General features: G+C 24.5%; 1 protein-coding gene across 1 annotated transcript; it reads left to right on the forward strand.

The window, feature by feature from the left end:
* The first annotated feature begins 3066 nt into the window (after positions 1-3066).
* On the forward strand, positions 3067-13631 carry LOC145831908 (steroid receptor RNA activator 1-like). Its single transcript, XM_082939262.1, has 4 exons — positions 3067-3322; positions 6608-6691; positions 10174-10356; positions 13006-13631. The coding sequence occupies exons 1-4, from the start codon at positions 3128-3130 to the stop codon at positions 13069-13071; spliced, it is 528 nt and encodes a 175-aa protein (XP_082795388.1). The 5' UTR covers positions 3067-3127; the 3' UTR covers positions 13072-13631.
* Positions 13632-13870: the final 239 nt, after the last annotated feature.

Here is a 13870-nt window from a genome sequence, read left to right on the forward strand (position 1 = left end):
AAAATTTGTACTTATAAAAACCTAGACAAAATTTGCCAACATTTGCCAACCCTGTTTTTTTTTCAGGTGATTTTCAGGGAAAAACATTTTGGTCATTGACCTACAATGTAACTCCCTCCAGCACACTGCAGATTTATTTGGATATTTCTAATTTTAAGTAAACATTTTGCCACCTACTCAGGTTACACAGGGTAACTAAGGCTGTTTGATTTTTACTTTTTGCAATAGTCTGACTAGTTTAATTACTTTCCCTAAATCTTTGACTAAGTTTGAGCTTGAAATCAGTTTTTATAGATTATAATTTTTTATATCTACAAGAGTTTCCAGAAAAACCTTGAATTCTGAAAAAACATGGAATTTGACAATTTAAGCAAAAAACCTGGAGTTTTGAACATGTAAAGTAACAAAATTTTAATTAGATACAAAAATCTGCCATAAAAATTAAAAAATAATTATATCATTAAAAACCACATTTTAAGTAGTACAGTATCTTTTCAATATTGTTATACTGTGTAAAACATTTTTTTTAATGGACTAAAAAGCTTGTTTTTTAGAACCTGGAAGAAATTTACATAAAACCTTTGATAACCCTGGGTGGCAAACTGTGGCCAACAAAAGGTAAAAGAGGGGCTGTGAGCATACAAATTATATTTCAGGTTTAAAGTGAGAGTAATTAAGTTTTGGTGTCTGTCATAAAGAGTAAAAACTGCAACTGTGGTCTAAAATACTTCTGCTTTCAAAATTTGGCTGACAACAACCAAATGCCTACACTGTTTTAAACGGATATTTTACAATTTAGTATTTGTTTTAAAGTATTTTAGACCTAAGGACTAGAAGTTTTCAAAGACAATTTTTAAATAAAAACCTCCCAATAAAAACAAATATTTTGTCCTTTTATTATTATTATGATTTTTCAAATACTCAAATTTGATTATTAGCAAATTTTTTTTTTATTGAGCTTTATACCTTTTTTTTGATTTTCCCTCAACCTCAAGAAATTTTCTTTATTACTCAGGCTGGACTTTTTGCTTCAAAGACTAGCAACCCAACTTTAATATTTATAATATTTGAATTACCTAAGTTAAAGATCATTAAAACAAGGACCTATTCTACTCGCTTACTTTGTACCTTTGTAACTAGTTTGAATTAAAAAACAGTAAAAAGCAACTGTTAGCTAAGTTAAAGATCATTAAAACAAGGGTACAAGTAGAATAGGTTCTTTGTAATTTAAAAGACTATTTCATCAAAAATCTATTTTGTCCTAAAAAAAGTTCAATGACTTTTTTATCTTTTGGTCATAAAAATTTGTTTATCTTAAAATTGTTTCAAATAATTTTTTTTTTAATGCAAGGAATTTTTATGAAAATTTATGCCAATTGCAGGGTTCCCACTTCCCTATAATCCCTAGAAATTTGCAATATTCTGAAAAATCCCTAGAAAAAATTTAAAAATATGTGAAAACCCTAGAAATTACGTTTTTTTGCTTGGTGATTGAATTTTTTGCTTTAATAAAACCAATATTATTTGTTTAGTTTTATAAATTTTATTTGTATTTTAAAGTGATATGCACTTCAAAAAGCAAAACATAAAATGCATTATTTAAATATTTTTGTTGCCTTAGCAACAACTAAGTTTTAGCATCATTTTTTATTTGATTTTATGAGTGGAAAAGTACATTTTTTTATGTAAATTGATTAGTGACATAACATGCTTATTTCCCCCAAAAAAATTGATGCATTTTGATGAAAGCTTTAATACCCATTTACAAAAAACTTTAATGAACATTATTGTTTGATTTTGATGCTAAAAATTTTAAAGTAGTTAATCAACTACTATATCCACTATACTGTTGTTCAGAAATAAAAAACTTAAGTGTTTTTTATTTGATTTAATTAAAACTATTCAAAATGCCTTTTTTATTCTATCTGTTATACTGATCTACTAGAATACAACTCCTGCACGCAGTTTAATATTGTCTATAGTTTTTATTATATGCTATAAGCAATTTAAAATAGACACAAAGACGGTGAAACATCAAACTTTTTTCTATAATAAATATAAACTTAATAACTTTGATGATGAAAGTATAGTAATATTAACATATAAGTTGATTTTAAAATTAAGTTAAAGAAGAGTATGAACAGTAGCTAAATATGGTTGTTCTCTAATACTATCTATAAAGCTAAAATTTTTCGATAGTTTCCTTATAAGTTTGCTTCCTTATATATATTTTTGTTTAATTTTAGTGGGAATCCTGCAATTGCCAAAAAATGAAAGAAGAGGTTGATTTTTTTCTAAAAAAACTGACATAAAAAATTCTCTTTCACTCATATCAATTGCCATCTGCTAAACTCAAGGTAATTACTACCTGATCAATTATCACCAAAATTAATTTCAATCTAATAGATTCCTACCCATTCAATTACCAGCCAATTAATCCTTAACTAAATTTATTATTACTTATACACTGTTAGTATTTTTTGCACAAGTAATGATTTAGATGAAAACTTACTGGGTTGCAGTTTACTGGGTGGGAATTGATAGTATACCATAAATGTATATATGTATTTTTTAGTTAATGATTTTTTAACAGTTTCTCTAAATATTTTTACTTATAGATTTATTGAATGACTTTCATATTAGTTGTTTTATAAACACAATAGTTGGATTTTACCAAGTAGTAAAATTTTATTTAAATACAGCTTGCACAAAAGTGTACAACTTATAATTTTTCTTTTAATTTACAATCAAATCTATAAAAGTTACTAATTAAAAAAACAAATAAGTAAGCTTTTTACTAGACATTGTTAAATTAATCTGTTTATGTTACATAGCTTAAAGTAATTTGACTTATTTAAAAAGGTGTTTTATTCATTGTTCTTAAAATATTTCAAAATGCTTATTCTTTTAATTCAAACAAGCTTAAACAAAGTTTAACAGGTAACTAAGTTCTTAAGTTACTCAATTTAAATACTGAAAAAAGCTTTTATTTTATAGTACCTTCAAAAAAATCCTTTATGAAACCCAAGTTGGAGTAAAAACTAAAAGTAAAAATTTTGCAGGCAAAAGACTCTTAATAAGACTGAAGCTTTTAAAGATTTTTTTGGAAATAAATCAAAACTGAGAAATGCAAGGATGGAACGACCCACCAACGCTGTCCTACGACAAGCACCACAACACTACCAAGCGCAAGAACAACTTGAACCAGTATGTCCAGCACGTTTTCAACAAAGGGGAGTCCCCACAAACAAAACACCAGGCCGTCAGTGACATTGAGCTGCTGAAGAGCAAAAGTCCCAAACAGGATGAAGATGTTGAAAAAGTTTGTTTGATTTTTTATAGTTTCAAAATTTATTGTTAGCTTGATAGCTCTATTGTTAAATATTATTAATTCACCTTAAGATAAAGGGTATTTTTGGTATTTTAACAGTAAAAGACTGTTTTTAAATTTCTTTGTAATTTAATTTTAAATGAATATGACTTAAGAACAAGACTGTCATTTTGTGCTGACACAGGCTACTTTTATAATGATTTTAAATTTAATTTTTATTAGTTTTAGTTTTTTGATTTATTTAAAGCTTTTTTTATATAGATCTTTATACAACAATTGGTAGTCAATATGATCTTTGCTTAAAATCAAGGTTTTGCTGATTTGTATGGTGATTGTTTGATAAAGACTTGCTATTAAAAGATCTTGATAACTTTGTTGTGCTATAATATAGTTTCACCTTTAGATCAGACTTTTATGGGAGTTTTAACAGTTAAATTTTCTTTTTTTAAGACCTTGTAAATGTAAGTCATTATGGTCTTTGCTAAAGGTTACAGTTTTAGTTTCATGTGCTGATTAAAGCTACTTTTAATCTGTTATGAACATTCAGGCTTAATTATGTTTACATAAAGTTTTATTTTAAATACTTAAGAAAATTTTCCTTTCTATCAAATATAGGAAATAGGTTTGGAGTGTTAGATACTGATGATTTTAATTAAAAAAACTGTTTTTTTTTTGGTTTATAATTAGTTTAATAGTTTTGCTAAACTATGACTATAGTCACCTATTGTAAATCTCCGCACATTGTGGTTACAGCAAGAGTGCGTAACTAAACAATAGGTAGCAAATATACCTACTATGTTGCCTTTTTTCTTATAATACATTTGGCTAATACATACAGTTTGGGAACTTTCCCTTCTTTTTTGTTTACAAAAATATTTTTTTACCAAGTTGGACATATATTTGAAAAAAATATTTATAAAAGTCGTTTGTGTGTATACAAACAGGATTGCCACAAAGCCTGGAATCATAGAATTTGACAATTTAGGCTTAAAAAACTTGGCATTTGTGAAATTTTGAATATAAACCTGGAATTTTGAACAAAAATCACTAAAAAACCTGGAATTCTAAACAATTTTTACATGTTAAATAGTAAAAACTATAAGTAACTGCTTTGTTAAGAATTTGTTGTGTTTCGGTTCATATTGTATTTTTTTTTTAATTATATTTTTATTAGTTATTACTAATACTAATTTTACCCAAGTATGCATTTTTCATAAAATTTGAATACTTAATATCAAAGTTATTTTGTTTATATTTTTAGGCATCAATGAGTTCAGATTCACTTTACTGCCAACGTTTAAATGTTATTTACTGTTTTGTTGTTATTTGACAAGGTCAGCTCATGCTCACCAAAACCTGGTAACTAAACAAAGCAGTGCCTAAACGTTTGTAAAATTATATTTAGCTCTTTACACTGTGAAAATTGAGCATCCTTTTTGCAGTCAATATTATTAGTACATATTAAGTAGTAAAATTTTGAGTTGAATCAAAAAGTTTATCATATAGATAAAAAAAATGTTTTATTAAAAATAGCTTTACGTTACCTTTTTAATGTTATTATACTATTAAAACGGATTTTAACATTAAATTTAACTTTTACTAAAAATAGACCCAAAAACCCGGAAGAAATTCAGAAAATCTGGAAAAAAAAATTCTCAAAAACCAGTGGCAACCCTGATACTACTTTGTTCCTTGACCATCTCAAATAAAATGCAAGAAAAGTTTAATCTTGGGTGGACAAGGAACAATTTACTTGAGAATAAGAGTTTTATTGAGTTAAAATGAAACTTTATGCCATAAATATTGTGAGGAAATGAACATTGTACCTTGTTTAATTTAAAGGTATAAAAAGAGGCTAAAACACCTTAAATATAAAAAGCAAAGCCATAGATTTTAATACAATGAAGCACAACTTGTCCAACCGTCAAGGAACATAAGTTTACAGCGTCTAAACAAATGTAGAGAAGAGTTACCATTTAAAACTAAGTAGAATAAAGTAAGTATATTGTTAACTCAATATATAGATATGTTTACAATATTAAAGTTTTTTTTTTTGTACATTTTTAGAATTCTAAAATGCGTAACTAAACGAGAGTGTGTAGATTTGCTAGATGTGATTGTACTTGTAAACACTCTTAGGAATCAACTTCATAAGATTATGTAGAATAAATGAAGAAGATACCAAGTATGACAAAAGGAACTTTTTTTTTAATTATACATCTAAAAGTACCAACCATGTATATAAAATAAAAATCAAACAAAATGTTTTCACTCAATTAAAGTTAAGCATTTGTAACATACTAAATTTCATAAGACTTGGTAGAATTACAAGGATTTTAATTTTTTCGAGGGCAAAAACTTCCCACTATGTTTCCCATATGAGAATCAAATTTTAAAGTGTTAAATAAAAAACTTAACCCAGTTACGAATCTTTTTTTTAACTATTAGTGTGACTCACTCTGTATAATTAATATACTCGTTTAAAGCTACATAAGTTAGCAAGTTAGAAGCAGTAACATTCCAAATAAATTGATAGTGTACAACAGTGGTTATAATTTATCCCAATTTTATGTTACTAGTGTTTCCTCGGTATTGATTTTGGTTGATCCGAAAAAACTTAATGCTTATTTTTATTTTCACTTATTATTTTAGTTACTAGATCTCCATTTGTATACTTTAATACTTAGCATTAAGTTTTTTTGTAATTTTTTTTTGTTAAAAGCACTTTTAATTATATATAATTAAGACTTTAAATAATTTTTTTAACTTTATTGAGCTTAGGATGATTTAAGTTTTATTCTAAAAGTAAAAATTGAGTCTTTTACCATTAAATTATTTTTAGGGTTGCAATAAACCTGGAATCCTAAAAATGCTTGGAATTTGACAATTTAAGCAAAAAAACTGGAAAAATCTGGAATTTGAGAAAGTTCAAAAAAATCTGTAAAAACCTGCAGTTTTTAACAATGTTTACATGTAAAATGATGAAAATTTAATTAGAGACAAAAGTCTATCATTATTAACACTTTTTGTATGATTTAGAATTTTATTTATTATAAAACATATCTAAAGTAGCTTTACAGTTTCAATTCATTATTTTTATTGTTTAAGACATTTTTTACTTTAAAGTTAATTTTGTACTAAAAATGGACAAAAAAGGTGTGCTTTCAAAAATCTGAGAAAATTTTTCAAAATACCTTTTTAACCCTGTTTTTTGCAATACTTTACCAACTTATAGTTTTTATGTTTTTTTATTAAAATTAATAATTATAAATTCAGACTGTGGAAAAAGAAGATACTAAGAAAGAAGAAGAAGAAAAATTAGATTGGATTCAAGTTCTTACTGAATTATCTGAAAAATGTGTTAGTTAACTTATTTATTTGTCATTTTTCATACACAACATCTGAACAAGGTTTACGTTATTTACTTTTATGCTTAGTGTTCTTTTTTGGTTCTAATAATTTTTAAGTGTTGTAAAACAATGTGTTAGTTAGTTTTTTTATTGTTATGTATTATTTGGTTTTTAAAAATCATATACAGTTTCTGAACAATAAGTAATTATTTTATATTTTCCTTTTTATTTTTTGTATAAACCACAAATTTATTCTTTAAATCTTAAAATTAAATTAGTTAAATTGTTTATCAATATCTAATGCATCTAGATTCTAGAGTTAACTTTTGTGTGAGGATAGCATTTTTAAAATGTTGAAAAAGTTAATATTGTATTTCAGGTATTTACTATTTTTCACGATATTAAATATGTAGTATTTTATACATATTATCTTTAATTAAACAGTTTTTCAGTTATCATGAAAGTGGTACTTAAAAAATGTTAAGTCTTTTTACAAAACGTGATGTTTTATAAGCTATTTTATTTGATTAACTTGTGATTCTTAAAAGTTTCTAATATATTTAAAAATATCTATGACATTTTCCAAAAAATGGGGTTTAAGAAATTAAATTATAAAGGAAAAAATTTGAATTTTAATAAGTTTTTACCTGTAAAGTTATGAAATTCTGATAACAAACAAAAAGTATATCATATTATATAAATTTCATTAAAAAATATTACTTAAAAACACATTTGAAGTAGCTTTACAGTATATTTTCAATATTTTAATGCTATTTAAGACATTTTTTACCTTAAATTTAGTTTTATACTAAAAATTAGCCAAAAAAATTGTTCTTTAAAAAACCTGTAAGAAATTCTGAAAACTTGGAAAAAGTTTTTTTCAAATATTTGGTAATCCTGTGTATAATTAAAACATAAACATTAAAATACACATTGGTTATAAAGTAAAACTATCTAGTAAAAGTTGTCATTGGTCTACTAGTTTAAATGTTTAGAAGCTTATGTCAAGTTATAGGTAACAGCTAGTTTATCACTGAGCAAAAGTAAAGTTATTCTGAATGGAGGTTCTTTTATGAAGAAATATTAAAAGTTACTTTTTTTTTGTTCGTGTAATATTGTGTCTGTTTTATATAATATATACCTAATAAAATTTACTAAGGTTTGTAGTTCTATAATTCTTGTTCAAAATGTAATGTTTTAGTTTGTGCTTGAGTAGCAAACTACAAATTGTTAGCAAACCACTTAAGTAGCTGCTTTAAATTAAATAACTAAACTGAACAACTACAGTTACTCTAAGTCAAAAAAGGCTCATTAAATTTTTACAACTGAAATATTGTCATGCACAGCTATATATATATATATATATATATTTGTAAATTGATACCAAATAGTTATATAAATTAGTCTTTTGTTTTACTAATTTATTTAATTTAGAGTGAAAAGATTTTAATTAAGGATAAACTTTTAATAACTGTTTTTTATCTAGCCTAACTCGTGTGCTATTAAAAATGATATATTCATTTACAAAGTGAAAATAATGTTTTTTTTTTTGTTTAAAGTAACTATACATTATCTTGTCTAAAACTGTTTATAAATATAGCTTAAATAAAAACACTCTACTTCAAACTAAAAAAATATAGTTGTTTGCTCGAACAATTGTAAGTTTTACAAAATTTTGCATTTATCAAGAAACATAAGATTTGTGTTTCTAAGAATTTCTGAGATAAATATAAATACAATGTATTTTATTATTCAAATATAAACTGTTGTTAGTTTTATCATCCTAGTAAGAAATTTTAAAAATCAGGTTTGATGTTTTGTTATATTCTATACAACATGTCTTGTGTATTTACCAATTTTACTTTTTTTTAACTTTCTGTTACTTTCTATACAAAATAAATGTTTACTTGGTATATCAGATAACTACGTAATAAAGTGTTGAATCCTAATAATCCAGACTAGCTAGGCAAAAATAAGTTTTTAGTTCTTCTAAGTTAATGCGTACAATAATTAGTTTTTTTGTTTAATAAAGCACAAAGACTTTGTAGATAAGTTGTTTACTGGCCTTCAAAATTACACAAGCTCATTAGTAACTGTATTAAATTAACCAGGTTTGTTAAAAAAACCTGGAATTTGAGAGATTAAAAAAAAACTGAAAATCCTGGAATTTCAAAAAAAAAAAAGCAACAAAAAATCAGGAATTATAAGCTATTTTCCATATAAAGTATTGAAATTTCAGTTTTATACGAAAATCTATCATATAGATATTTTTTGTACCATTAAAAAATCATTGTAAGTAGCTTTACCAGGGCTGCCACAAGATCAGAAAAGTCAGGAAAAACTAAAAAAAAAAGACAAAAGTCAGGTGATTTGACAAAGTTTGAAAAACCGTCAGATTTTGTCAGTTCAAATTTACAAAATTCCTTATTTTCCAAAGCCTTCAAATGGTAAAAAAATTATTAAAAACCCTTTTAAGTCAGACTAAAATTGCAAAATTTTCCTAGAAATTCACAAAACTACTAAAACTTCAATGCCTCCATCTGGTAAAAATTAATAAATTATCCTTTAAAAAACTGCAAAGTTTTACTATTAACATATTGAACAACTACCCTTCTTGAACAAGCAGTTTTTGTATGCTTTTTAGTTTTGATGATCTGTGGCAAGGACACTTCCATAGTGAAACTGATATATACACAAAAGTTTACCTTGCAGAATTTTTGAATTAAAGTGTTTTTTGTTTAAGTAAATAATTAACTTCTTTATAATTAAGCACTAAGTTTAGTATTTATTGGTTGTAGTTATAAAAGTTCGTTACTGTTTAAGGTTTTATTTGTAAAAGTTCCTTATTTGTCGTTTCGTTTATTTACATACATTTAGGTTAGGAAATGATAAAGTATTGTTTTTTTTTTCAAACAATTTGTGTTTAAAAGTTGGAAAATAAAATTATTTTGTTAATAGAGCTGTTTATTGCAAATACATCAATCATACACTTGTGGTGTAATTGAATTCAGTAAAAAGAAACTGTTGTTTATATATAGATAACGTTATGTTATATAGTATAAAAACAAGACTGAATGCTTTTAGTTTCAATTGTTTGATTATGTATTTTAGGATAAGTTTAAATTCAAAGTTAGATTTAGAAAATTCAGGAAAATTTTAGTAAAAAGTCGGAACATTTTTTTCAGCTTGATCTACTTAACAGGATATTTTCAATGTTGTTATGATATTTAAGACAGTTTTTTTCTACCTTAGACTAAGTTTTAAACTTAAAATACAACAAGAGAATTATTAATTTAAAAACTTGGAAGAAATTTAGAAATCCTAGAGAAAATTTACAAAAAAACCTTTGGCAATCCTTCTCAACTAACTTTTGTGTTTATTTAATAAATGTACTGGCGCCTCCAATCTATTGTAGAGAGCTTCTCTTTTTTATTTTTACTAATGAAAAAGAATCGCATGTAACATATAAAAAAATTCTTTGTTTATTTTCAGAGCGCTGCAACTTCGAAAACAGTGTTGAAGAAGCTGCAAGTCGCAGCTAAGATGCAGAAAGAGGGTAAATTTGGCGGGAAACTGGACGCTGCGATGAGCGAAATGGCGGGAAAACTGCGGGATTGTGAGTTTGAAGAAGCGGGTAAAATGCACGTGGCGATCATGTGTGACCACACAGCAGAGGTTCGTTGTTTAAGTGTTTTGTTTAAATTTTTTTAGATATTTGTGAATTTTTTGTGTTTAAGTATACACAATAAGGTTCGTGGAAAATTACTGTGTATTTTAAATAACACATGCTTAATTTAAGCATACAAAATAGGTTTGTTGAAAAGTTATGGTATATAAAAAAATTTAAAACAGTTTCAAACTAATAAAAAATAGTAATAGGTTATGACAACTTATTTAAATCGCAATGACATATTTTTGTTGAATAAACCTTTTTTGAATATTAATAAAAGTTTTTTCACAATAGTCTTGGATATCAACATGCTAGTATGTTAAACAGGGGTTTTTATTAACATTAATAGTTTTTATACACGCAAGTTTTGAACTGGAGAAAAATTATCAAAAATTGAAGAAAAGTATCAACATTTGGAAGATATTAAATTATTAAGTAGAAATTAATTTGTAAACTTGTAATCACAGATTAAAGATAAAACTTTTATGTAATAGTAAGTTTTTGAATTAGAAAAATATTGTCAACATATTAATTCAAGAAAAAAAATCTAGCTACAAGGTTTATGTTATGATGGGTTTTTTATATTTCGTATCATAAATTTCTGGTGTTTTAACTTATGAACCACATTAGATAGCAAAGAAATAATAAAATATCTATAAGCTTTTGTTTGATTAAATTTAAACTCAATTTTCTAAAATAAAATGACTGTTTTTAAGTTGCTTATCTAACTCTTATTTTAAATTTTTTTTAAGTATAAATTTATCTTATTCATTAAAGAGCTTTTATTTTTACAATTTTTGAAATTTAACAATATACATGTATTCAAAAATGTTTAATATTAACCCTTACCGCTAACCCACCTTACCAAAACATCCAGTAAGTTTTAGTTTCAAAGTTTTTTAGTATATCCAAAGTAATTTTTTTTTTAACTTAAAAAATTACTTTTATGTGAATCTGGTATATATAAGTGTTAAAATTCTAGATTCTATCACTGAAAAATATTTTACCAATAAAAATTAAAGGTAAATTGAAATGAAGATGTACACAAAAATTTAAATTATACTTCATTTATACAAAAAAAATAATACTTAAGTTTAAAGTAATTTAAAACTCAGTGTAACATTTTGATTGACACATTACTTATTGTTGATTAGCTGTTTACAAATGTTCAATTTCTTTTTTTTTCTCATAAAACTTGTTCTATAGCAATTTCTTCCAAAATGTGCTCAAAAAGTTTTACTATAAACAATATTTTAATGAGTAGTAATTTTTTTTATGGAAAATTTTTAATATTTTATTCTAAAAGGCTGTTTTTACAGCTCTTAGTACATAATGTAGTGAGTTTATCTATGCACATAATTTTATCCTAAGTTATCTATTGTGTAGAGGTGTTCAAAAGCTTAAAACACAATCTTATTATAACAACATAATTAGAGTGTTACAATTATAAGTAGCGTTGTTTAAAAGCATGTTTATAATTATAATCTTTATAAAATGTTTGTATTATACCTACTGAATTTTAGTTACTAATCATAACAGATTTTTTGTGTGTAAGTTCTGTTTATAAGTTTCATATAGTTCTTACTCTATTAAAGATATTAAATTTTTGAAATATAAATTCCAACTACAGTAAATATTTGAACAAATTTACAAAAAATATTCTTAAGAAAATTTTTTTTATTTCACTGTACAAGACGATAAATCATAGGTTTTATAAACTTATTCTCTCTTGTGTTGAATTAAGGTCAATTAAGTATATCTTGAATTTTTTCTTTTAATAATGTATTTTTAGAGTTTTATGTCCAAGTACTTTTAAATAAAAAAGAACATTTTTCTAAAAGTTGTTTTTCAAGCGCTACAATTTCATGAAATTTTTTGTTTTTAAAGACTTTATTTACGTTTATAAGTTTTTCTCCTTTTTTTAAATTTACATAAAGCTTTCTTGTACACGAATGTACGTTTAAGCTAAAGCTTACAAATACTTTGATAGAAGTCCAGCTTAAAAGTTGTTTTTTATATAAATCAAGGAGGTAGTATAATAATACTAAAATTTGATAAATAATACACTATTTAAAAATGAGGATTAAACTCAAAATCAACGACAAACAAAAATTTGTAAGACATAATAGTAATACTTTACAAAATATTTAAGTTGTTTTTACAAAAGACGTACAAAAACACAGGTTTTGTTTTTTTTTATTGTTTTGAATCGCTCATTATAATTTTATATAGTTTTTTAAAGAGTATATTACTAAATAAATTTATATGATTTTTCATTCAACGTTAAAAAAACTCAAATTGAATCCTTATTTTAAACAGTTATCAGTTTTATTTTTAGCATGTACTTAGCTTTTGTAAAATTTTTATTTAATTACTCGAATTTTGATTTGCTTATAAAAGATACTTTTTCCATTAACATTTCTTTGTGCTAAATCGCATCACAAAACATTGGTGTGATTCTTCTTAAAGTAACTAATAAATTTAAACATTTTTTTTTAACTATTTAAGTTAAGACAGAATATAAAAGTTAACAAAACACTTTTCAAGTTGTTAGACTAAGTTTAGTTTATTTTACTTATAAAGTTTTTAACTAAGATTTTTTAGTATCGTTATTCTTTCAATGGTTATAAAAGCAAATTTTAAAACCTTTTCAGGTTCGACAATGGATGATAGGTGTCAAGAAATTGATGGAAGAATTAAAAAAGCAGAAAAATACATAAAAAGTAAAACACTACATAAAGTTTTGACAAACTCAATACAAACTACCTACATAAATAAAGTTGTTTCTTCAAAAAACATTTTGTGAGAAAATTTCTTTAAATAACTTGTAATTTGTTTAAAATTTTATTTTCTTATTTAATTTTAAGGTTGTTCAAAGTAAAGTTTTCAGTTAATTAAAATATCTCCTTTAAAATTCACAAGTAAAATAATTTGCCGCAATTTATTTCATGGAATTCTCAAACTAAATTTTTGTTTCAGTACATTTGTACATTTTACTGAATTAGTTATATACATGTTTTACTAATAATACTTGCCTTATTTTAATATTGTTCCAAGTTAAAAAAATATTGATTGTTAAAAAAATTTAAGTGCAAATACGAAATTTAAATGTTATAAACTTTTGTTTTGTATTCTCAAAGCTAGAATCCTATTGAAACGTATTTTAGAGCTTAAAATAGCTTTTTTTAAGTTTTGTAAACTTTTACTTGAACTTTTATAGAATTTATTTTCATTTGTCATTTCTAGTTTTCAAACTTCATTTACATACAAGCCTTATTTTTCATTTTATTTATAAAAGTAAGTTAATTTAAGAGTACTTAAAACAAAGGTGCTTACTTTACAGTTTTAATTTTTATTGACTTACAGAACTCAACAGTAATACATACTTAAAAAAAATAGTTTTAAGTATATTTAAAATTTATCTAACTGGTTTATTTAAGACTTTTTTTACCTATAAAATTAATTACAAATTTAATTGATTCGTATTTTCTACTGAAATAAAATATATAAAAACTTGCT

Source organism: Thalia democratica, chromosome 3 (genome assembly GCF_965202585.1).
Source record: "Thalia democratica chromosome 3, ktThaDemo2.hap1.1, whole genome shotgun sequence".
NCBI lineage: Eukaryota > Metazoa > Chordata > Thaliacea > Salpida > Salpidae > Thalia > Thalia democratica.